This window comes from Pantherophis guttatus, chromosome 2 (genome assembly GCF_059756535.1).
Source record: "Pantherophis guttatus breed Tessera chromosome 2, ASM5975653v1, whole genome shotgun sequence".
Classification (NCBI taxonomy): Eukaryota; Metazoa; Chordata; class Lepidosauria; order Squamata; family Colubridae; genus Pantherophis; species Pantherophis guttatus.
The window spans coordinates 279633778-279658011 of record NC_142064.1 but is presented as its reverse complement, the minus strand read 5'-3'; the positions used below and the strand labels follow the sequence as shown (position 1 = coordinate 279658011).

General features: G+C 41.9%; 2 protein-coding genes across 9 annotated transcripts in view; both read left to right on the top strand.

The window, feature by feature from the left end:
* LOC148116003 (uncharacterized) overlaps positions 1-21572 on the top strand; it is a 47741-nt gene extending 26169 nt beyond the window's left edge. Inside the window, exons 1-4 of one of the 5 annotated variants that reach the window (XM_087884676.1) lie at positions 15214-15365; positions 17014-17096; positions 18319-18445; positions 18634-21572. In XM_087884676.1, coding sequence (XP_087740802.1) covers positions 18412-18445; positions 18634-20843 — 2244 coding nt within the window. In that variant the 5' untranslated portion in view covers positions 15214-15365; positions 17014-17096; positions 18319-18411 and the 3' untranslated portion in view covers positions 20844-21572. Of the gene's footprint in view, positions 1-15175; positions 15366-17013; positions 17097-18318; positions 18446-18630 lie in introns of those variants that run through there. The other 4 variants (XM_087884674.1, XM_087884675.1, XM_087884673.1 and 1 more) reach the window with 4 other exon arrangements.
* On the top strand, positions 5-7324 carry LOC148116004 (uncharacterized). Of its 4 annotated transcripts, XM_087884632.1 has the most exons (5): positions 23-197; positions 885-1558; positions 2638-2720; positions 4053-4179; positions 4380-7324. In XM_087884632.1, the coding sequence occupies exons 2-5, from the start codon at positions 1489-1491 to the stop codon at positions 6590-6592; spliced, it is 2493 nt and encodes an 830-aa protein (XP_087740758.1). In that variant the 5' UTR covers positions 23-197; positions 885-1488; the 3' UTR covers positions 6593-7324. The 4 variants fall into 4 exon arrangements, with proteins under 4 accessions (XP_087740760.1, XP_087740759.1, XP_087740758.1 ...); XM_087884634.1 differs by lacking the exon at positions 885-1558 and having other exon boundaries at positions 5-197; XM_087884633.1 differs by lacking the exons at positions 885-1558; positions 2638-2720 and having other exon boundaries at positions 22-197.
* Positions 21573-24234: the final 2662 nt, after the last annotated feature.

Below are 24234 nucleotides of genomic sequence, written 5' to 3'. Positions count from 1 at the left end.
CTTTAGAGAAGGGGAGGAGCTTTAACGGAGAGGGGAGGAGCTATAAGCGCTTCCTGTCTGGTTCTGTGCAGACTCCTGGCTGGGGTCGTTCCGGGGAGGGGGATCCAGGTGCGAGTCCGGCGGCGATCCTGGGCGCCTCTCTTGGGGAGCGGAGTCCGGGCGAGGAAGAGAGCCGCCTCTTTCCTATGGAGCGCCAGGTGAGAAGCTCCTCCCTCCCTTCCTTCCTTCTTCCCACCTGGAGAAATGCTCGGACAGGAGACCCTTCAGTGCAGCTTCTTGGGGCGCTGCTAAGATCCTCCTGCAGTCCCCACTTTCTCCTGGGGGAGATGATGATTATTATTACTATTATTCCTGGTCGTTTCCCCTCCTTTTCCTTTTCTCTGGGGCCGTTTCAGATCCGGGAGGCTGGGAGTTCGAGGGCTGCGGAAGCGGCGGGGAGAAAAGGGGGCGATCCCTCCCAGGAGCCCTTGTGTCGAGAGGAGCCGCCTCCGGAGGGAGCATCGGGGAAAGGCTCCTCCTGAGGCCCTTTAATCTCTTCGCCCTCGTTGCTTTCATCCCTTCAGTTCCTTTCCATTCTTCAATTTAACTGTGTTTTTAGAGTTTTGGGTGCATTTATCGGCCTTCTCCTGTGGGCCGCTGTTTCTCAGCCTTGGCAACTTTGTGGCATGTGGATTTCTGCTCCCAGAATTCTCCATGTGTGTTGAAGTCCACCTATTTTACAGCTCCCAAGATTGGGAAAGGTTGCTGAGGCCAGGGGTGGGGAACTAGGGCCCTTTTAGGACTGGTGGACTTCAACTCCCAGAATCCCCGAGCCAGCTGTGTCAGGAATTCTGGGAGTTGAAGTCCACCAGCAATAAAAGGGCCCTAATTTTCCTCTTTTACAGTGGGGTATTCCAAAGGGCAAGTCCCAGCTTTGAAAAGAGTTTCTATCATCTGATAAGGACGGTGGACATTATATAAACATAGAATAACATACTTGGAGTTGGGAGGGACCTTGGAGGTCTTCTAGTCCAACCCCCTGCTTGAGGAGGAGGAGTCTATACCATTTCAGACAATTGGCTGTCCAGTCTCTTCTTAAAAGCCTCCAGTGACCTTAGTCAGGATTCTGGGGATCAAGATTCGTACCTTGAAATGGCTGAAATAAAGACCTGGGTCCCATATCTGGGAAAGGTGAGAGAGAAACCACAACTGTCTTGCTAAAAATCCTTTAGGCTACAGGATGTCGGCATGGCTTCTTTGGTACCTTCTGTTAGGATATGGTTTGAGCCTAACAAGTTGTCCAGGCAATATATGTGTTCTGTGACTTTAACATAAATACGTATTGTGTGACTTTAAAGTTTTACTGCTGATTCATTGTAATGCTGAGTCATGCTGTAATTGGATTATTACTGGTTGTGAACATATTTAAGGAAGGTACTGCAAAGTATTCAGTTGATGATAAGCTACCATAGTGTGAGGAGTGCTATCCATTGTGCTATCATCGGATAGATGGATCTGCTACCATCGTGGTTTGTGAACCAGAGGGAGTTTGTTATTCTAACCAACTACTGTTTGTGTGGTAAGAAGATTTTGTATTACTGGACTGATTTAACTGGCAAAGACTTGGATTGATTTAAAGACTATGAGATTGTTTTTTCACTATAAAGTAAACTCTTGATAAACCAGTTTGCACATCTCTTATTCATTGCTCTCGGCAACGTTTCTCTGTGCTCTACACTCTGCTGCTTGGTAACACAACAACAATATCCTTAACACCTTCCTTACTGTATCTCCTGTCAATCAAACAACTGTACTTCCTGCTGATGTCACTGAAATATGAAAGCATGAAAGAAATCATTCCAGATCTATCCCAGCCATTGTCCAAATCTGAATACAGGTAGTCCTTGACTTAGGACCACAATCGAGCCCAGAAATTCTGTTGCTTGGCGCGATAGTGGCTAAGTGAGTTTTCCCCCTTTTTATGACCTTTCTTGCTACAGTTGTTAAGTGAACCCACTGCTGTTGTTCAGTTAGTAACACGGTGGTTAAGGGAATCTGGCTTCTCTATTGACTTTGCTTGTGGGAAGATTGCAATGGGATCACATGACCCTGGGACTCTGTAGCCATTACAAATTTGAGCCAGTTGCCCAATGTCCAAATTTTGATCAGGTGACCATGGGGATGCTGCAAAGGTCGTGTGAAAAGCTGCCAGGAGTCACGTTTTTCAGTGTCCTGGTAACTTTGAAGAGTCACTAAATGAATGGCTGTAATTCGAGGACTACCTGTATATGTGAGAGACAATTTGGACTCTGTCTCTTTGTTGGTGCCAGGCCAGATCTAGTACTCCTGACTAACAACTCAGCACAACTCCCTGGAAATGGGAGCGGATCTGCTTGAGGCCTCCAGAGTCCAGCTCTCTGGTGCTTTAATACATACATTCATGGCTGAGATAATCTGCCTCTGAATCCAATCCCTGGTCCTTCCACCCCTTTCAGTTTTCTTCTCTCCCAGGGTCAACTTCTATGTAATGTTGGTGTGGCTGCAAGGGACTCACATAAAGGGGCTCCCTAGTTAGCCTCGAAATACAGGCTGCTCAGGAATATAATTAGGATGTTTGATGGCAAATTATTCCCTTGTTGTTGTTTTTTTCACTCCTAGACACTCTCGTGGCCTCGTCTTCATCTCCCGGAACCTCAGGTCTTTATAGTGGAGGCTTAACAACGGTTGAGCTTCTAAGGCAGGTAGGAGGATTCTTCCCTCCCCTCCCCAGATGTGCCAATCTCGCAATAACAGAATAACACAATTGGAAGGGGTCTTAGAGATCTTCTAGTCTATCCCCCTGTTTCAAGCAGGAGACCCGATACCATTTCAGACAAGTGGGTGTCCAGTCTGTCCTTAAAAACCTCCAGCCCACAACTTCTGAAGGCAAACCGTTCCATTAGTCAATTGTTCTCACTGCCAGGAAGTTTCTCCTTAATTCCAGGTTGCCTTTCTCCTTGATTAGTTTCCATCCATTGTTTCTTGTCCTGCTTTCTGGTGCTTCTGGAAAATAAGTTGAGCACTTCTTGTTTGCGGCAGCCCCACAAATACTGGAACACGGCTATCATGTCTCCCCTAGTCCTTCTTTTCTCCAGACTAGCCATATCCAGTTCCTGCAATCGTTTTTCATATCTTTTAGTCTCAAGGCCTTTAATTCTTAGTAGCTCTTTGCACTTTTTCCAAAGTCTCCACATCTTTTTGGTAATGTTGTGACCAAAACTGAACTCGGTATTCCAGATGTGGTCTTTACTAAGGATTTTTAAAAAGTGTTGACCATGAAAGCCTAAAGTAAAAAGTAAAGTTCAAGCTCGACTTTTGCACAGAAATTAAATGGTGAACCCACTTGATTTGGAAGGATTCATTGGCTCACCACACTGGGTACCATTAACCCAGTGTTGGATTCAGTCAAGATATCCAAGGTCAAGCCCATCAATGGACAACAAACGAATATGTGGTTGCTGCTCCTCTGGCATCAGACAAACCAATAAAACATTAACTAGATGTATCTCTAGCCAGAGGCACTTTATGTTTTCGGAAAGGTTCTCCAGGGAAGATGTTCGGTCATGAAATTGCCCAGCAGCTGTCCAGATAAAGTCAGAGACACTGACACAGACTTGTAGATTTTATATAAATATAAATATGTTCAACCTACAAATTTATCGCAGTCTTTGTCATCATCCAGAAAAGGAAGAACATAAGATAGTCAGGAACATCATGAGGTAAATCTAAAACATCATGCAGAACACACAGAAGGAAAAAAGGAGGGAAAAAAGGGAAATGCCCCTTTATACTTACAGTAACCAATCATAGCGTAGATTGCATCATGCATGAGTCAGCACTCTCTAATCAGTTACAATTGTGTTCCGGCCTATTTGTACATTTTACTGTTTCAGATTCTGAATTCAATATCCTAACATGTTTGTTTGCCCTACTTGAAAACTAGAGGTTTTTCATTAAGAAGTAGACGCAAATGTAATTCATTGTTAGGAAGGTTCATGGAATAAGTTGTTGTTTCTCTCCTCTCCCTGTGTTAGGATTTTGTATTGCTTGAGGATGTAGCTGGGTTTTTCTCCGTGGAGGAGTGGGCCCTGCTGGATTCTGAGCAAAAAGCCCTGTACCAAGAGGTCATGTTGGAAACCAAGAGGAACATGGCCTCCTTAGGTAAGAGATTCTGTTGAGATATTTACATTTAGTAGCCAAAGGTCAAATCTTATATCAACTTAATAACAAGCATAGCATCATGTTTTGGACAAATGAGAGTTTGGAAGAATATTTATACTGTTCTAATACAGCGATGGTGCTTGATCTCTTTCACACCTAAGTTAGTCTTAACTTTTCTTTTTTTTTTCTATTCCAAACAGGTGATGGATGGGAGATGGAGGATTCTGGCCAAGACGCAGCAGCATCTTTGCCAAAAGACAAAAAAGAAGACGTAGAAAAGATGTATGGAAAGCAAAGTTCTGAGGAAAGGAAGCAGTTAACGGGGGCGCTGGAGAATTGCTCTGGTTTCCCTTGTCCAGATCCCAATGTCTTATTGGACGGAGATGATTGCCAAGAAAAAGGAGAGTGTTCAAGGTGTGGGAAAACCCTTCGAGATGAATTGGGATTATGTGACTATTGCGAAATCCCTGCTGGAGAGAAACAGGATGAAAGCAGGCAACACTCCAGAAAGACCCTTCCTCCTCCTTTACATGAAAGCATACAAGAAGGAGGGAAAATGTACAAATGTACGGAGTGTGCAGAAAGCTTCGATACAAGCCGTTCCCTTGCATCACATAAAAAAATTCACAAAGCAGAGAATCCACACAAATGTCTGGATTGTGGAAGGACCTTCAGGCAGAAAAATCATCTTAATTCACATAAGAGGGTCCACGAAAAGAAGAAGCAGCATCAATGCATCACCTGTGGAAAGACCTTCAGAAACAGCACCTCCTTTGCTTCCCATCAAAGCATCCACAGAGAGGAGAAGTTGTATCGACGCAGGAAGAGTATAACGAGGTTTACTCAGAGCAAGGAACCAAATTCCCGGAAAAAAAGCCCCACTGGGAATAAAACATGTAAATGCCTGGAATGTGGGAAGAGCTTCCGTTCTGCAAGTCACCTCACTTACCATAATAGGATCCATACAGGGGAAAAGCCGTATCATTGCACAGTGTGTGGGAAGAGTTTCACCCAAAAAGGCAATTTCAATTCTCATATGAGGATCCACACTGTAGAGAAGCCGTATAAATGCACAGAGTGTGGAAAATGCTTCAGGAGAAATGATTCCCTTACTTGTCATAAGAGGATTCACACAGGGGAGAAACCCTATGAATGTTTGGAGTGTGGAAAAAGCTTCAATAGACATGATACACTAATTAAACATCATAGGATGCATAAAGGGGAGAAACCTTATAAATGCCTGCAGTGTGGAAAAAGCTTCAGTCAAAAAGTTCATCTTAAGTCACACGAGATGATCCACACGGGGGAAAAACCACTTCAATGCATGGAGTGTGGAAAGCGCTTCAATTGCTCTTCACACCTTAGGTCCCATCACCGAATCCACACAGGGGAGAAGCCCTTTCAGTGCCTGCAGTGTGGAAAGCGCTTTGCCTATTCTAGTGGCCTTCATGCCCATGAACGGACCCACACAGGGGAGAAACCGTACAAATGCCTGCAGTGTGGAAAGAGCTTCCATAAATCCAGCCACTTAACATCCCATAGAAGTGTCCACAGTGGAGAGAAACCACATCGATGCACCGAGTGTGGGAAGTGCTTCAATCAAAAAAGTAACCTTAATACCCATAAAAGGACCCACACGGGTGAAAAGCCTTATAAGTGCATCAAATGTGGCAAATGCTTCACTGAATTGACGTCCCTCACTTGCCACAAAAGGCTCCACACTGGGGAGAAACCATATGAATGCGGTACATGTGGAAGGAGCTTCAATGCAAAAAGAAGCTATATCCTACATAGCAGAACCCACACTGGGGAGAAACCATATCAGTGCCTGGAGTGTGGAAAAAGCTTCATTGATTCTGGAAAACTGACAATCCATAAAAGGATTCACACAGGGGAGAAACCATATAAGTGCACGGAGTGTGGCATGAGTTTCAGAATAAGCAGTAGCCTTGGTAGCCACAAGAGGACCCACACTGGGGAAAAACCATTCACATGTCATGAGTGTGGAAAAAGCTTTAGTCAAAGACATTCACTGAAGAACCATAGAAGGCTTCACTCAGGGGAGAAACCCTATAAATGCCTGGAGTGTGGAAAATGTTGTAATGAGAGTGGCAGTCTTACCTCCCACATGAGGATCCACACAGGGGAGAAGCCGTTTAAATGCATTGAGTGTGGAAAGAGTTTCAAAGACGGAAGGAATCTTACATGTCATAAAAGAATCCACACAGGGGAGAAGCCGTTTAAATGCATTGAGTGTGGAAAGGCTTTCAAAGATAGGAGTTATTTTACACTCCATAAGAGAATCCACACGGGGGAGAAGCCGTATGAGTGTGTGGAGTGTGGAAAGAAATTAATAAGCTCTGGTGAATTTAATCGACATAAGAAGATGCACAGCAGGAAAAGACGATGCTAATTGGTTTGTGTTGATTCTCAAATTTGCTTCATGCCCAGGAGAATCTGTAAAAATGCATAGTGTATGGAAAAGGGGTTCCAAAGAAGTAGACTTTTTTGATCCATTAAAAATAAGAATTTCCTTTTATAATTCGGAACTAAATTTTGGATACCAAGTTTTCCCCAAAATAAAACTTGCTTATATTTTTTGGGCTCCAAAATAAGCCCTAGGTCTTTTTTTGTGGGTGGGGGGACACGATTTTAGGTTAATCAGCCCAGCTGTTCACTTTGCACCCCCTGGCACACGCAGAAGAGGCAGCAAGCGGGCCCAACGTTATCTGGCAGCTGCTGCATCCTGCCTGTCCCTTGGTCAGTGCACTCTGTGGCTCGTCTTTGCACGGCGGCACCAGCAGCAGACAGAGGCATGGGGCAGAAGGCAGGTGATCCTAACATGCCACGTGGGCTGCAGGCAAACTAAGAGACCTGATGACAAACCTCCTGTAGCCACCCACCCACTCCAGCTCCAGATTTTCGACTGGAAGCATTGCGGCGAGACAGTCGGGGAATTAGGGCAAAATAGAAGAGTCCAGGATTTTTAAATACAAAATGATCACACTGGGATAAACGGGGGAAATAAGAAAAGGAGAAAAGAGATGGGAAACAATGGGAAATATAGGGCAAAATAGGAGAGTTCAAGATTTTAAAGCGCAAAAGAAAAAAAGGTGAAAGAAAAAGGCAAAAATAAAAATGAAAAGGGAGAAAAAGAGAAAGAAATGAAAGAGAAATATCCTAAATATACTTAGAATTGAAATATGAATTGTAGTAAGAAATGGGAAATCATATGATTATAAAAATGAAATGAATAATTGGAATATTTTTATTTGCATTTTTGAAATTTAGATAATGATAAGTTTTTAGAAACATGAATAAATTTAAACTGTAATAATTGAAATATTTTTAATGGTATATGGTGGTGAAAGCAGAAATGATTAAGTTGTGGTTTGGAGGAACATATGGGGAAAACTATTTGGTTTATTATTATTTAAACATAATTGATTTGTAAGAAGCTGGATTGTATGAAAATGAAAATAATTGGAATACCTGTGTTCATATTTTTGGAATTTATATAAAGAAACATATAGGGAAAATTATTTGGTTTACGATTAATATACAAAGAAAAAAGATAGTTATATAACTAACTGATTTATACTAAAATGTTGGATTGTATTATGAAAGGAAATGTATGTTATAAAATAAGTGGCTGCAGTATTCCTATAAGAATTGAACAATTGTAACACTATATAATTAATTAATTTGAGGATCGATATAAAAACAGATGACAATGGGAAGGGGTGCAACATAGAATAGAAGGGAAAAATTGAATTTGGTTAAGATTAGAGATGAGAATGAAGGGGGTAATATTGGTTTAAAAAAATAGATGAGAATAAATATGATGGCAAAAAGGAAGTATAGAAATTGTAAATTTAGTTAAAATGACTAAACACAGTTTAAATTTGTGAATCGGCCAAATACTCTGTTCAGAGATAATACATTGTATGTTTGTATGTGTGTTTGTGTAAAAAATAAAAAAACCTTTTTTTTAAAAAAAAAGATGAAGTCGGAGACACTGAGACAGACTTGTAGTTTTTATATAAATATAAATATATTTAACCTACAAATTTACAGCAGTCTTTGTCATCATCCAGAAAAGTAAAAACAGTCAGGAACATCAATGAAGTAAGTCTTAACACCGTGATGGTGAATGTATAGCATGGGTGCCACAGGTGGCACGTGTAGCCATATCAGTGGGCACACGAGTTCAGCTCCGGCACAAAACAGGCTGTTTCCTGTCTCCGGAGGGCCTTGGGGAGGGGCGGTGGGAGGGGGAGGGCCCGTTTTTTGCTGCCCCAGCCTCCAGAGCCTCTCTAGGAAGTTTGCAAATGGGCCTGGCCTCCGGAGAACACAAAGAAGGAAAAAAGGGAAAAAAGGGGAAACTCCCCCTTTATACTTACAGCAACCAATCATAGCGTAGATTGCATCCTGCATGAATCAGCACTCCCTAACTAATCCGTTACAATTGTGTTGTCGTTTATTGTAGACTTTACTGTTCCAGCTACCAAATTCAATATCCTAAGATGGTTATTTGCCCTACTTGGAAGCTGTGGAGATTTTTCATTAAAAGAAGACTAACATGTAATTCATTGAAGTGCTCATTGTTAGGAATGATCATGGAATATGTTGTCTTTTTTTCCCTCCCTGTGTCAGAATTTGGGATCATTTGAGGACGTAGCTGTGTTTTTCTCCATGGAGGAGTGGGCCCTTCTGGATTTTAAACAAAAAGCCCTGTACCAAGAGGTCATGCTGGAAAAGAAGAGGAACGTGGCCTCCTTAGGTGTTAAGATACCGTAGTGCACAATATTTTTTTTTGTCTTTTGGCAAAGGTGCTGCTGCCTCTTGGCCAGAATCCTCCATCTCCCATCCGTCACCTGCTTGCAACAGAAAAAGAAAAGTTAACACAAACTTAAATGCAAAAGGGATCAAGCGCCGTTACTGTGTTTGAACAATATCAAACTTCCTCCCAAATCCCATTTGTTCCAAACATGGTGCTATCCTTGGTATTAAAGTGAATTATGACTGGTCCTCACGCTTTTGACCGGTCCTCAAACTTACGACCATCCTCACATTTATGCCCATTGCAGCATTCTTAATGACTGTGTCACTCGTTTCACAACTGCGGTTCTTCACCACAATGACAAGATATGGTACAAAAACGTAAAATGTGAGGACAGTCGTAAGTGCGAGGACCGGTCAAAAATCACTTTTCCAGCCCTCTGAGTAGTTCCTATGCACATATAGGGACACCATTGTGGGCGTGGCTTATTTTGTGGGCGTGGCTTGGAGGTCATGTGACCGGGTGGCCATGGCTATGTGTATAGGGACTACTCCGAGGGCTGAAAAAATTGATTTCTGACCAGTCCTCACACTTTTGACCGGTCCTCACAATTACGACCAGTCATTTATGCCCATTGCAGCATTCTGTCACTCATTTCACAACTGCGGTGCTTCATGTGCGCTTCTCCTCGCCTGGCCTCTCGTGATCATGGGGATGCTGCAATAGTCGTAAGTATGAAAAGCTGTCATAAGTCACTTTTTTCAGTGCCATTGTAACTTTGAATGGTCACTAAATGAACTGTTGTAAATCAAGGATTACCTGTTCAAAAGTACAAAAAGCTTCTTTGCTTGCAAAAAGCTGCCTTAAATACCAATCATTAGATTAGAAATACCTGCAAGCTGGAGTTACAAATCAGGCAGGGTGCCAGAGCACCTTGAGGAATTAAAATAGTTAAACTACAATGGTAACTATCAGCAACCAACTCTTGCTCATAAAGTGAAACCTTTTAGCAGAGACAACATTTAAGCTCTCCAGAAAGAGCACACCCAGGAGAAGCAATTCTTAGATCCATTTGCACCACTTAAATATACAGCTGGTCTCACCTCATAAAATATCCTAAGGAAATAATCCAGATTTAAGGAAAGATCACATGCCCCCCAGAAAAGCAGTAAAAAAATCAGTGTCAATCTTGCATCCTGCCTCTTGGAAGTACACCCCAAAAGGACAGTGCCAAGAACCACTAAAGCAGTAAAAGAAGACCCCCTTTACAGACAAAAAAAGATAAGCCTAACTACAAAGAAAGCAATTAAAATGTAGCAAAAGAGCAAATACAGTAGTTGTTGTTTATTAAACCAATTACCAGAACAAATAGATGCAGGAACTAGCCAGATTTCTGAAGCTGCTTTTTTTCAGGAACAGAGATTAACATTTTCCCTTCCAAACAAAGCTGAATAGGGAAAATTATCTCATCAATAAGCACAGGATTAAACATCACCAAAAACCAGTTTTAGTCAGAAAGGGTATGTAAACTCACGTTTGAATGTCAACCTTTCTAGCTAGTAATAACTAGCAGTTAGCACGGGTTTGTTAAAAACAGATCATGCCAAACCAATCTTATTCCATTCTTGAACATAGTGACTAAATTAGTAGACCAGCGAAATACTGTGGACATAATATACTTAGACTTCAGCAAGGCATTGGACAAAGTAGACCACAACCAACTTCTTGGCAAGTAAGAAAAAAGTGGGATAGATAGCATCATCACCAGACGGATTTGCAACTGGCTGACAAACCATACTTAACGAGTAGTCCTTAATGGGTCTAAGTATATGAAGGGAAGTAAGCAGTGAGATACCACAAGGTTCCATTTTAGGCAAGTACTAATAGGTAGTTAGGCCAGTAATAGAAGGGGAACTTACCAAATATGCAGATGATACTAAGCTGGCAGGAATAACTAACACTCTATAGGCTCAAGATCCAGATGGATCCTGACAGACTTGAACACTGGGCCCTATCTAACTGTAGGAAGTTAGCACCCACCCCTTTCCTGGAAGAATGAAATATTTTAGGAAATATTAAAAAGGCAGAATATTAGATTTCCCTGGATGAGAAATGGAGAAACATGTTTTAAAAGACAAGCAGCTTCCTGCCTCCACACACACCCCCCACAACTTTGTAAATGGGCCAAAATCTGCAACACAATAGGGCCCATCTAGCACAGAAACTAAAACTATAGGGCCCATCTAGCAGCAGAAACTCACCACAAGGCACCTGGTAAGATTACATCAACCAGCAAGGCTAGCTAAGACCCCCACCCCCTGGGAGTCTGACAACCAATCAGGATACTCTTTCTGGGCCCCAGGAAGTTCAAAACCAGGTCATAAACCCGGGGACTCGCTGACTCTCAGCCCCTTTTCTGTTCAGGAACTCAAACCATGTGATCCTGTCCACCATTAAACCATCCTTCCAAGCAGTCACCATGTTTCCAGTGTCTTTTTCTGTTGCCGTAATTCGAGGATCGGACTCAATAAAGAATTCAGAGTTGTAGTATTCAAACAAAGTATTATTTATTCACAGAAGGCATTCTATATTCACAGAGTGATTGCAGATAGAAGCAAGGAGGAGTGTGCATCTCCTTTTATACCAGGGAGGCGGGATTAGGGAGGAGGAGTGGTTAGTGAGAAATACATTATGAAAAGAAGAATAAATTAACCCTTGGTACTCCATGAGCATATATCTCTTTCATTCGAGAATAAGGCATTTATCCGTGACAAATCCCCCTCTAAATGCCGATTCGACATACAGCAGTAATTACATTCAGAGTCAGAACAATATAGAACATATAATTTTGAAGTTAGATATTTATGTTGTTTTGATTGTAAAGGTTTAGTCGATATGTCAGCTATTTGTTCTGTAGTGTCACAATGAATAGCTTTGATGAATCCATTTTGAGACAATTGTCTTACATGTTTGTATTTGATATCTATATGCCTGGATCTTTGACCAATAGCATCTGCTCTAGATATCTCTATTGCAGCTTTGTTATCTTCATGTATAGTGAATGGTTGCAAAGGACTCTTCCAAACATCAGTTAATAAATCATTGAACCAGATGAGATTATTAGAAGCTTTTGACAAGCAAATATATTCTGCTTCAGTGGTTGATGTGGCTACTAAATCCTGTTTTCCAGTATACCAGTAGACTGGGCAGTTGTTAAGAAAGAATACATAGCCGGAAGTGCTCTTCCTGGTCTTAGTGTCGCCTGCCCAGTCAGCCTCGGCGTAACAGGTGAAAATAGGCTCTTTGACATCGTTGGGCTCTAATAATAAGCAATAATCTAAGCTGTGTTTCAAGTATCTTAACACTCTTCTAATTGCTTCCCAATGATAAATTAGGAGTTTACTGACATATCTAGAAAGTAAATTAAGGGGTAGAGCAATATCAGGTCTGGTCCAATTGGCAATATATAAGAGGGAACCGATAACTGATCTGTAAAGTGTATTGTCATTAAACTCAGGAGATAATTCATTCATATTCTTTAGAAAATCAACCTGCATTGGAGTATCACAAGGCTTTGCATCATTCATATTGCATCTGTTCAAGAGTTCTATAATTTTATCTTTCTGAGACAATCTAAATCCTTTTTTAGTTTTACTTATCTGTACTCCAAGATATTTATTTACTTTCCCCAATGACTTTAACGAAAAATGTTCTCCTAATTTTGATACAAATATATCTCTCTTATCTTTATGTTTGCCAATATACAAAATATCATCCACATAGATTAACACAAATTCTAATGATTCACCTTCTCTCCTAACAAAAAAACAATTGTCTGCAGTTGTAGCATTGAAATTCATAGTTTTGAGTACATTGACCAAGCATTCATACCAGCGCTTGCCGGATTGCTTCAATCCATACAAACTTTTGTTTAGTAACCATGTTTCATTTCTATTTGTGTTTTGACAATGGGGAGCTCTTACATATATTTCTTTATCGAGTTTTGCATGTAGATATGCAGTTTGTATATCGTATTGAAAGACTTCAAGATTAAGGGCTGAGGCTGTTACTAAAGCTGTCTTAACACTTTCAGTTCTTACAGTGGGAGAATATGTGTCTGTATAATCCTCAGGGTATCTTTGGGCAAAGCCCTGTGCAACTAGTCTTGCTTTATATAATGTGTTACCCCCTTCTAAGTTCTTAATTTTAAATATCCACCTAGTGCCTATAATTGTCTTATCTTTTGGGACTGGTGTTGGAGTGAATACTTTGAGTTCTCGTAAACTGTCCATTTCTTTGGCCATGGCCAATTCCCATTTCTCTTTTTCTTCTGTGGGTAGTTTTAATACATCTTCATATGTATTAGGTGTTGATGTATCATTATTTATATGCATTATGTAATCCTTATATCTTTCTGGTACTTTATTCCTATTGCATCTAATTGTTCTTTCTGGTCTACTGTTGTTATCATGTAAATATCTTGCTTCCTTTTGTGTTAATGAATCTGTTTTGATTTTGGGGCAATTTCCCATCCATATTTTGGTGTCGCTCGTTTGTGTACTGCAGTTTTGTCCTTCCCCTTTTGTTTTATCTTGTGTTTTAATATCTGATCTTGTTATTGGGAATACCTCATTAAGATGTATCTTAGACCAATTGGCCTGTTCATGAAATACGGCTGTCCTAGAAATTATGAATTTGTTATTATTGTCAATAAATCTATATCCTTTTGTACCTGTTTCATAACCCATGAATCTGAGCCTCCTAGATACATTATCTCCTTTACGTCTCAATTGTTTCGGTATATGTACATCTGCTGTGACTCCAAATACATGCATGTGGGCTATCTTGGGTTTTTTACTGTACATTAATTCGTATGGAGTTTTATTTATGACACTAGACCAAATTCTGTTAAGTGTACAATTGGAATATAATAATGCTTCTGACCAGAAATGTTTGCCTAAACCAGCATCCTCTAATGTACATCTAATCATGGTTTGTAGTGTCGAGTTTTTTTGTTCTACCACTCCATTTTGAAAAGCAGAGAAAGGACTAGAAGTGAAATGTAACATCCCTTTTGCTTTTAACCATTGGGAGAATTCCTTTGACATAAACTCAGATCCTCTGTCTGTCATGATCTGTCTTATTTTTGTGTTGTGTTGTGTTTCTACACGTTTATAAAATTCTTTGAATTTTTGAAATGTTTCATCTTTGTGTCTTAAGGTATAGACAAAGCCATAACGGCTGTAGTCGTCTACAATGGTAAGAAAATATCGTTTTTTGTATGTAATTGATGGAGTTAGTGGGCCAACTAGGTCCATATGTACTAGGTCAAAAATATGATTTGATGATCTTGTTGCCTTTTTTGGTCTGGGCTTGATTCTGAGTTTTGAGGACTTACATACTGAACATTCCAAGTAATTTTTACAGTCTTTTATTTTAACACCTTCAGCATGTTCAATCATTTTTTGTATTACAGGAAAACTGGCATGTCCTAATTTTCTGTGTAATATATGTGCACATTCATCATGAATTGGTTTTCCAATTATTGGTCTTTTGTTAGTGTGTGTATTGCTGACAGATATAGTTCTATCATTATGTTCTGGTTCATGTTCCTCATTGTCACTATCTGTATCATTTTCATTTTCTCTGTTAGTGTCATTTTCAATGTTTGAATCAATGTTGTGTAGCCATCTTTCCTCTGTGATCAAATAAGGTAAATCTCCTTTGGTGATTATATTACCTATGTTTATTTTGTTTTTCTCTAGAGTTACTTTTCCTTTTGAGAATATTATATTTATGTTAGAGTCCCTATGCCTTATTCTCGAATGAAAGAGAGATATGCTCATGGAGTACCAAGGGTTAATTTATTCTTCTTTTCATAATGTATTTCTCACTAACCACTCCTCCTCCCTAATCCCGCCTCCCTGGTATAACAGGAGATGCACACTCCTCCTCCTCGCTTCTATCCGCAATCACTCTGTGAATATAGAATGCCTTCTGTGAATAAATAATACTTTGTTTGAATACTACAACTCTGAATTCTTTATTGAGTCGAATCCTCGAATTACGGCAACAAATTTGTAATGTGTAACTTTGCTGCTCCGCATCCCTTTCCCTTCCCTCCTCCCATCCTGGGCTCCCTCCCCTCCCCCCCCTCCCCCTTTCTCTCCCTGGGGCAAAGAAGCAATGGACTCGCCCTCCAGCTGACCAGAGAAGGGGAGGAGCTTTAACGGAGAGGGGAGGAGCTACAAGGGCTTCCTGTCTGGTTCTGTGCAGACTCCTGGCTGGGGGTCGTTCCGGGGAAGGGGATCCAGGTGCGAGTCCGGCGGCGATCCTGGGCGCCTCTCTTGGGGAGCGGAGTCCGGGCGAGGAAGAGAGCCGCCTCTTTCCTATGGAGCGCCAGGTGAGAAGCTCCTCCCTCCCTTCCTTCCTTCTTCCCACCTGGGGAAATGCTCGGACAGGAGACCCTTCAGTGCAGCTTCTTGGGGCGCTGCTAAGATCCTCCTGCAGTCCCCACTTTCTCCTGGGGGAGATGATGATTATTATTACTATTATTATTATTTTTTCCTGGCCCTTCCTGGCCGTTTCCCCTCCTTTTCCTTTTCTCTGGGGCCGTTTCAGATCCGGGAGGCTGGGAGTTCGAGGGCTGCGGAAGCGGCGGGGAGAAAAGGGGGCGATCCCTCCCAGGAGCCCTTGTGTCGAGAGGAGCCGCCTCCGGAGGGAGCATCGGGGAAAGGCTCCTCCTGAGGCCCTTTAATCTCTTCGCCCTCGTTGCTTTCATCCCTTCGATTCCTTTCCATGCTTCAATTTAACTGTGTTTTTAGAGTCTTGGGTGCGTTTATCGGCCTTCTCCTGTGGGCCGCTGTTTCTCAGCCTTGGCAACTTTGTGGCATGTGGATTTCTGCTCCCAGAATTCTCCATGTGTGTTGAAGTCCACCTATTTTACAGCTCCCAAGATTGGGAAAGGTCGCTGTAGGCCAGGGGTGGGGAACTAGGGCCCTTTTAGGACTGGTGGACTTCAACTCCCAGAATCCCCGAGCCAGCTGTGTCAGGAATTCTGGGAGTTGAAGTCCACCAGCAATAAAAGGGCCCTAATTTTCCTCTTTTACAGTGGGGTATTCCAAAGGGCAAGTCCCAGCTTTGAAAAGAGTTTCTATCATCTGATAAGGAAGGTGGACATTATATAAACATAGAATAACATACATAGAGTTGGGAGGGACCTTGGAGGTCTTCTAGTCCAACCCCCTGTTTGAGGAGGAGGAGTCTATACCATTTCAGACAATTGGCTGTCCAGTCTCTTCTTAAAAGCCTCCAGTGACCTTAGTCAGGATTCTGGGGATCAAGATTCGTACCTTGAAATGGCTGAAATAAAGACCTGGGTCCCATATCTGGGGAAGGTGAGAGAGAAACCACAACTGTCTTGCTAAAAATCCTTAAGGCTACAGGATGTCGGCATGGCTTCTTTGGCACTTTCCTTACTGTATCTCCTGTCAATCAAACAACTGTATTTCCTGCTGATGTCACTGAAATATAAAAGCATGAAAGAAATGGGGATGCTGCAAAGATCCTGTGAAAAGCTGCCAGGAGTCACGTTTTTCAGTGTCCTGGTAACTTTGAAGGGTCACTAAATGAATGGCTGTAATTCGAGGACTACCTGTATACGTGAGAGACAATTTGGACTCTGTCTCTTTGTTGGTGCCAGGCCAGATCTAGTACTCCTGACTAACAACTCAGCACAACTCCCTGGAAGTGGGAGCGGATCTGCTTGAGGCCTCCAGAGTCCAGCTCTGTGGTCCTTTAATACATACATTCATGGCTGAGATAATCTGCCTCTGAATCCAATCCCTGGTCCTTCCACCCCTTTCAGTTTTCTTCTCTCCCAGGGTGAGCTTCTAGGTAATGTTGGTGTGGCTGCAAGGGACTCACATAAAGGGGCTCCCTACTTAGCCTACAAATAGGCTAAAATCAGCCTTCTGCACTGGCTGCTCAGGAATATCATTAGGATGTTTGATGGCAAATTATTCCCTTGTTGTTGTTTTTTTCACTCCTAGACACTCTCGTGGCCTCGTCTTCATCCCCCAGAACCTCAGGTCTTTATAGTGGAGAATTAACAACAGTTGAGCTTCCAAGGCAGGTAGGAGGATTCTTCCCTCCCCTCCCCAGATGTGCCAATCTCGCAATAACAGAATAACACAATTGGAAGGGATCTTAGAGATCTTCTAGTCTATCCCCCTGTTTCAAGCAGGAGACCCTATACCATTTCAGACAAGTGGGTGTCCAGTCTGTCCTTAAAAACCTCCAGCCCACATTAGTTAATTGTTCTCACTGCCAGGAAGTTTCTCCTTAATTCCAGGTTGCCTTTCTCCTTGATTAGTTTCCATCCATTGTTTCTTGTCCTGCTTTCTGGTGCTTTGGAAAATAAGTTGAGCACTTCTTGTTTGCGGCAGCCCCACAAATACTGGAACACGGCTATCATATCTCCCCTAGTCCTTCTTTTCTCCAGACTAGCCATATACAGTTCCTGCAATCGTTTTTCATATATTTTAGTCTCAAGACCTTTAATTCTTAGTAGCTCTTTGCACTTTTTCCAAAGTCTCCACATCTTTTTGGTAATGTTGTGACCAAAACTGAACTCGGTATTCCAGATGTGGTCTTTACTAAGGATTTTTAAAAAGTGTTGACCATGAGAGCCTAAAGAAAAAGTAAAGTTCAAGCTTGACTTTTGCACAGAAATTAAATGGTGAACCCACTTGATTTGGAAGGATTTATTGGCTCACCACACTGGGTACAATTAACCCAATGTTGGATTCAGTCAACATATCCAAGGTCAAGCCCATCAATGGAAAACAAATGAATATGTGGTTGCTGCTCCTCCGGCATCGGACAAACCAGTAAAACATTAACTAGATGTATCTCTAGCCAGAGGCACTTTATGTTTTCGGAAAGGTTCTCCAGGGAAGATGTTCGGTCATGAAATTGCCCAGCAGCTGTCCAGATAAAGTCAGAGACACTGACACAGACTTGTAGATTTTATAGAAATATAAATATGTTTAACCTACAAATTTACCGCAGTCTTTGTCATCATCCAGAAAAGGAAGAACATAAGATAGTCAGGAACATCATGAGGTAAATCTAAAACATCATACAGAACACACAGAAGGAAAAAAGGAGGGAAAAAAGGGAAACGCCCCCTTATACTTACAGCAACCAATCATAGCGTAGATTGCATCATGCATGAGTCAGCACTCTCTAACTAATCAGTTACAATTGTGTTCCGGCCTATTTGTACACTTTACTGTTTCAGATTCTAAATTCAATATCCTAACGTTGTGGTTTCTCTCCTCTCCCTGTGTCAGGATTTGGTATCGGTTGAGGATGTAGCTGTGTTTTTCTCCGTGGAGGAGTGGGCCCTGCTGGACTCTGAGCAAAAAGCCCTGTACCAAGAGGTCATGCTGGAAACCAAGAGGAACATGGCCTCCTTAGGTAAGAGATTCTGTTGAGATATTTACATTTAGGAGCCAAAGGTCAAATCTTATATCAACTTAATAACAAGCAGAGCATCATGTTTTGGACAAATGACAGTTTGGAAGAATATTTATACTGTTCTAATACAGCAATGGTGCTTCACGCCTAAGTTTGTCCTAACTTTTCTCTTTTTCTGTTGCAAGCAGGTGACAAATGGGAGATGAAGGATTCTGGCCAAGAGGCAGAAGCACCTTTGCCAAAAGACAAAAAAGAAGATGTAGAAAAGATGCATGGAAAGCAAAGTTCTGAGGAAAAGCAGTTAACGGGGGAGCTGGAGAATTGTTCTGGTTTCCCTCGTCCAGATCCCAATGTCTTATTGGACACATATGATTGCCAAGAAAAAGGAGAGTGTTCAAGGTGTGGGAAAACCCTTCGAGATGAATCTGGATTATGTGACTGTTGTGAAATCCCTGCTGGAGAGAAACAAGATGAAAGCAGGGAACACTCCAGAGGGACCCTTCCTCCTCCTTTACATGAAAGCATACAAGAAGGAGGGGAAATGTACAAATGTACGGAGTGTGCAGAAAGCTTCGATACAAGCCGCTCCCTTGCATCACATAAAAAAATTCACAAAGCAGAGGATCCACACAAATGTCTGGATTGTGGAAGGACCTTCAGGCAGAAAAATCATCTTAATTCACATAAGAGGGTCCACGAAGAGAAGCAGCAGCATCAATGCATCACCTGTGGAAAGACCTTCAGAGACAGCACCTCCCTTACTTCCCATCAAAGCATCCACAGAGAAGAGAAGTTGCATAAATGCAGGAAGGGTAGAACGAGGCTTACTTGGAGCAAGAAACCAAATTCCCGGAAAAAAAGCCGCACTGGAAATAAAACATGTAAATGCCTGGAATGTGGGAAGAGCTTCTGCTCTGCAAGTCACCTCACTTACCATAATAGGATCCATACAGGGGAAAAGCCGTATCATTGCACAGTGTGTGGGAAGAGTTTCACCCAAAAAGGCAATTTCAATTCTCATAAGAGGATCCACACTGGAGAGAAGCCGTATAAATGCACAGAGTGTGGAAAATGCTTCAGGACCACCGATTCCCTTACTTGCCATAATAGGATTCACACAGAGGAGAAACCCTATGAATGTTTAGAGTGTGGAAAAAGCTTCAATAGACGTGATACGCTAACTAAACATAATAGGATGCATAAAGGAGAGAAACCTTATCAATGCCTGCTGTGTGGAAAGAGCTTCAGTCAAAAAGTTCATCTTAAGTCACACGAGAGGACCCACACGGGGGAAAAACCACTTCAATGCATGGAGTGTGGAAAGCGCTTCAGTTGCTCTTCACATCTTATGGTCCATCACCGAATCCACACGGGAGAGAAGCCCTTTCAGTGCCTGCAGTGTGGAAAGCGCTTTATCAATTCTAGTGGCCTTCATGCCCATGAACGGACCCACACAGGGGAGAAACCGTACAAATGCCTGCAGTGTGGAAAGAGCTTCCGTAAATCCAGCCACTTAACATCCCATAGAAGTGTCCACAGTGGAGAGAAACCACATCGATGCACCGAGTGTGGGAAGTGCTTCAATCAAAAAAGTAACCTTAATACCCATAAAAGGACCCACACGGGTGAAAAGCCTTATAAGTGCATCGAATGTGGCAAATGCTTCACTGAATTGACATCCCTCACTTGCCACAAAAGGCTCCACACTGGGGAGAAACCATATGAATGCCATACATGTGGAAAGAGCTTCAATGCAAAAGGAAGCTATATCCTACATAGCAGAACCCACACTGGGGAGAAACCATATCAGTGCCAGGAGTGTGGAAAAAGCTTCATTGAGTCTGGAAAACTGACAATCCATAAAAGGATTCACACAGGGGAAAAACCATATAAGTGCACGGAGTGTGGCATGAGTTTCAGAATAAGCAGTAGCCTTCGTAGCCACAAGAGGATCCACACTGGGGAGAAACCATATACATGTCATGAGTGCGGAAAAAGCTTTAGTCAAAGACATTCACTCAAGATCCATAGAAGGCTTCACTCAGGGGAGAAACCCTATAAATGCCTGGAGTGTGGAAAATGTTGTAATGAGAGTGGCACTCTTACCTCCCACATGAGGATCCACACAGGGGAGAAGCCGTTTAAATGCATTGAGTGTGGAAAGAGTTTCAAAGACGGAAGGAATCTTACATGTCATAAAAGAATCCACACAGGGGAGAAGCCCTTTAAATGCATTGAGTGTGGAAAGGCTTTCAAAGATAGGAGTTATTTTACACTCCATAAGAGAATCCACACGGGGGAGAAGCCGTATGAGTGTGTGGAGTGTGGAAGGAAATTAATAAGCTCTGGTGAATTTAATCGACATAAGAAGGTGCACAGCAGGAAAAGACGATGCTAATTGGTTTGTGTTGATTCTCAAAATTTGCTTCATGCCCAGGAGAATCTGTAAAAATGCATAGTGTATGGAAAAGGGGTTCCAAAGCAGTAGACTTTTTTGATCCATTAAAAATAAGAATTTCCTTTTATAATTCGGAACTAACTTTTGGATACCAAGTTTTCCCACAAATAAAACTTGCTTATATTTTTTGGGCTCCAAAATAAACCCTAGGTCCTTTTTTTGTGGGGGGGGGACATGATTTCAGGTTAATCAGCTCAGCTGTTCACTTTGCACCCCCTGGCATACGCAGAAGAGGCGGCAAGCGGGCCCAACGTTATCTGGCAGCTGCTGCATCCTGCCTGTCCCTTGGTCAGTGCACTCTGTGGCTCGTCTTTGCCCGGCGGCACCAGCAGCAGACAGAGGCATGGGGCAGAAGGCAGGTGATCCTAACATGCCACGTGGGCTGCAGGCAAACTAAGAGACCTGATGACAAACCTCCTGTAGCCACCCACCCACTCCAGCTCCAGATTTTCGACTGGAAGCATTGCGGCGAGACAGTCGGGGAATTAGGGCAAAATAGAAGAGTCCAGGATTTTGAAATACAAAATGATCACACTGGGATAAACAGAGGGGAAATAAGAAAAGGAGAAAAGAGATGGGAAACAATGGGAAATATAGGGCAAAATAGGAGAGTTGAAGATTTTAAAGCGCAAAAGAAAAAAAGGTGAAAGAAAAAGGCAAAAATAAAAATGAAAAGGGAGAAAAAGAAAGAAATGAAAGAGAAATATCCTAAATATACTTAGAATTGAAATATGAATTGTAGTAAGAAATGGGAAATCATACGATTATAAAAATGAAATGAATAATAATTGGAATATTTTTATTTGCATTTTTGAAATTTAGATAATGATAAGTTTTTAGAAACATGAATAAATTTAAACTGTAATAATTGAAATATTTTTAATGGTATATGGTGGTGAAAGTAGAAATGACTAAGTTGTGGCTTTGAGCAATATATGGGGAAAGCTATATGATTAGAGGATGTTTAATTGTATATTGTGGTGAAAGCAGAAATGATTAAGTTGTAGTTTGGAGGAACATATGGGGAAAACTATTTGGTTTATTATTATTTAAACATAATTGATTTGTAAGAAGCTGGATTGTATGAAAATGGAATTAATTGGAATATCTGTGTTCATATTTTTGGAACTTATATAAAGAAACATATAGGGAAAATTATTTGGTTTACGATTAATATACAAAGAAAAAAGATAGTTATATAACTAACTGATTTATACTAAAATGTTGGATTGTATTATCAAAGGAAATGTATGTTATAAAATAAGTGGCTGCAGTATTCCTATAAGAATTGAACAATTGTAACACTATATAATTAATTAATTTGAGGATCGATATAAAAACAGATGACAATGGGAAGGGGTGCAACATAGAATAGAAGGGAAAAATTGAATTTGGTTAAGATTAGAGATGAGAATGAAGGGGGTAATATTGGTTTAAAAAAATAGATGAGAATAAATATGATGGCAAAAAGGAAGTATAGAAATTGTAAATTTAGTTAAAATGACTAAACACAGTTTAAATTTGTGAATCGGCCAAATACTCTGTTCAGAGATAATACATTGTATGTTTGTATATGTGTTTGTGTAAAAAATAAAAAAAAACCCTTTTTGTTTTTAAAAAAAGATGAAGTCGGAGACACTGACACAGACTTGTAGCTTTTATATAAATATAAATATATTTAACCTACAAATTTACAGCAGTCTTTGTCATCATCCAGAAAAGTAAAAACAGTCAGGAACATCAATGAAGTAAGTCTTAACACCGTGATGGCGAACGTATAGCATGGGTGCCACAGGTGGCACGTGTAGCCATATCAGTGGGCACGCGAGTTCAGCTCCGGCGCAAAACAGGCTGTTTCCTATCTCCGGAGGGCCTCGGGGAGGGGCGTTGGGGGGGGAGGGCCCGTTTTTTGCTGCCCCAGCCTCCAGAGCCTCTCTAGGAAGTTTGCAAATGGGCCTGGCCTCCGGAGAACACAAAGAAGGAAAAAAGGGAAAAAAGGGGAAACTCCCCCTTTATACGTACAGCAACCAATCATAGCGTAGATTGCATCCTGCATGAATCAGCACTCTCTAACTAATCCGTTATAATTGGGTTGTCGTTTATTGTAGACTTTACTGTTCCAGCTACCAAATTCAATATCCTAAGATGCTTATTTGCCCTACTTGGAAGCTGTGGAGGTTTTTCATTAAAAGAAGACGACTAACATGTAATTCATTGAAGTGCTCATTGTTAGGAATGATCATGGAATATGTTGTCTTTTTTTCCCTCCCTGTGTCAGAATTTGGGATCATTTGAGGATGTAGCTGTGTTTTTCTCCGTGGAGGAGTGGGCCCTGCTGGATTTTAAGCAAAAAGCCCTGTACCAAGAGGTCATGCTGGAAAAGAAGAGGAACATGGCCTCCTTAAGTGTTAAGATACCGTAGTTTAGTTTAGTTTAGTTTAGTTTATTTGGTTTGTATACTGCCCTACTCCCAAAGGACTCAGGGCGGTGAACAGCCAAACAATAAAATACATAAATACAAAAAATTTAAAAAACCAGTTAAAATCAAATCATTTTGGCCCAGACAAATTAAAACACCCCAATAATTTAAGAACAGATTAAAATTTACATATTAAAAGAGGGAGGAGATTAGGCCAAGCCTGCTTGATGGAATAAAAGAGTCTTCACAGCGCGGCGGAAGTTGCGCAGATCCGGGATCCTCTGAATCTCTGGGGCGAGCTCATTCCAGACGGTAGGTGCCCCCACAGAGAAGGCTCTCCCCCTAGGGGTCGCCAGCCGACATTGTTTGGCTGACGGCACCTGGAGGAGTCCCTCTCTATGAAAGCGTACTGGCCGGTGGGAGGCTATTGGTGGTAGTAGGCGGTCCCGTAGATAAGCAGGTCCTAAGCCATGGAGCACTTTAAAGGTGGTCACCAAAACCTTGAAGCGCACCTGGAAGACCACCGGGAGCCAGTGCATCTCACGCAGGAGAGGTGTCACATGGGAGCGCCATGACGCTCCCATTACCACCCGCACGGCCGCACTCTGCGCCAATTGGAGCCTCCGGGTGCTCCTCAAGGGGAGCCCCATGTAGAGAGCATTACAATAGTCCAGGCGGGAGGTGACGAGGGCATGAGTGACCGTGCGTAACGAGTCCCGATCCAGAAAGGGACGCAACTGGCGAATCAGGCGAACCTGATAAAAAATCCTCCCGGTCACGGCCGTCAAGTGCTCTTCTAAAGACAGCCGTGAATCCAGGAGGACACCCAAGTTGCGAGCCCTCTCCGTGGGGGCCAGTGATTCGCCCCCAATAGTCAGAGATGGCGTCAACTGACTATATCGGGACGTCGGA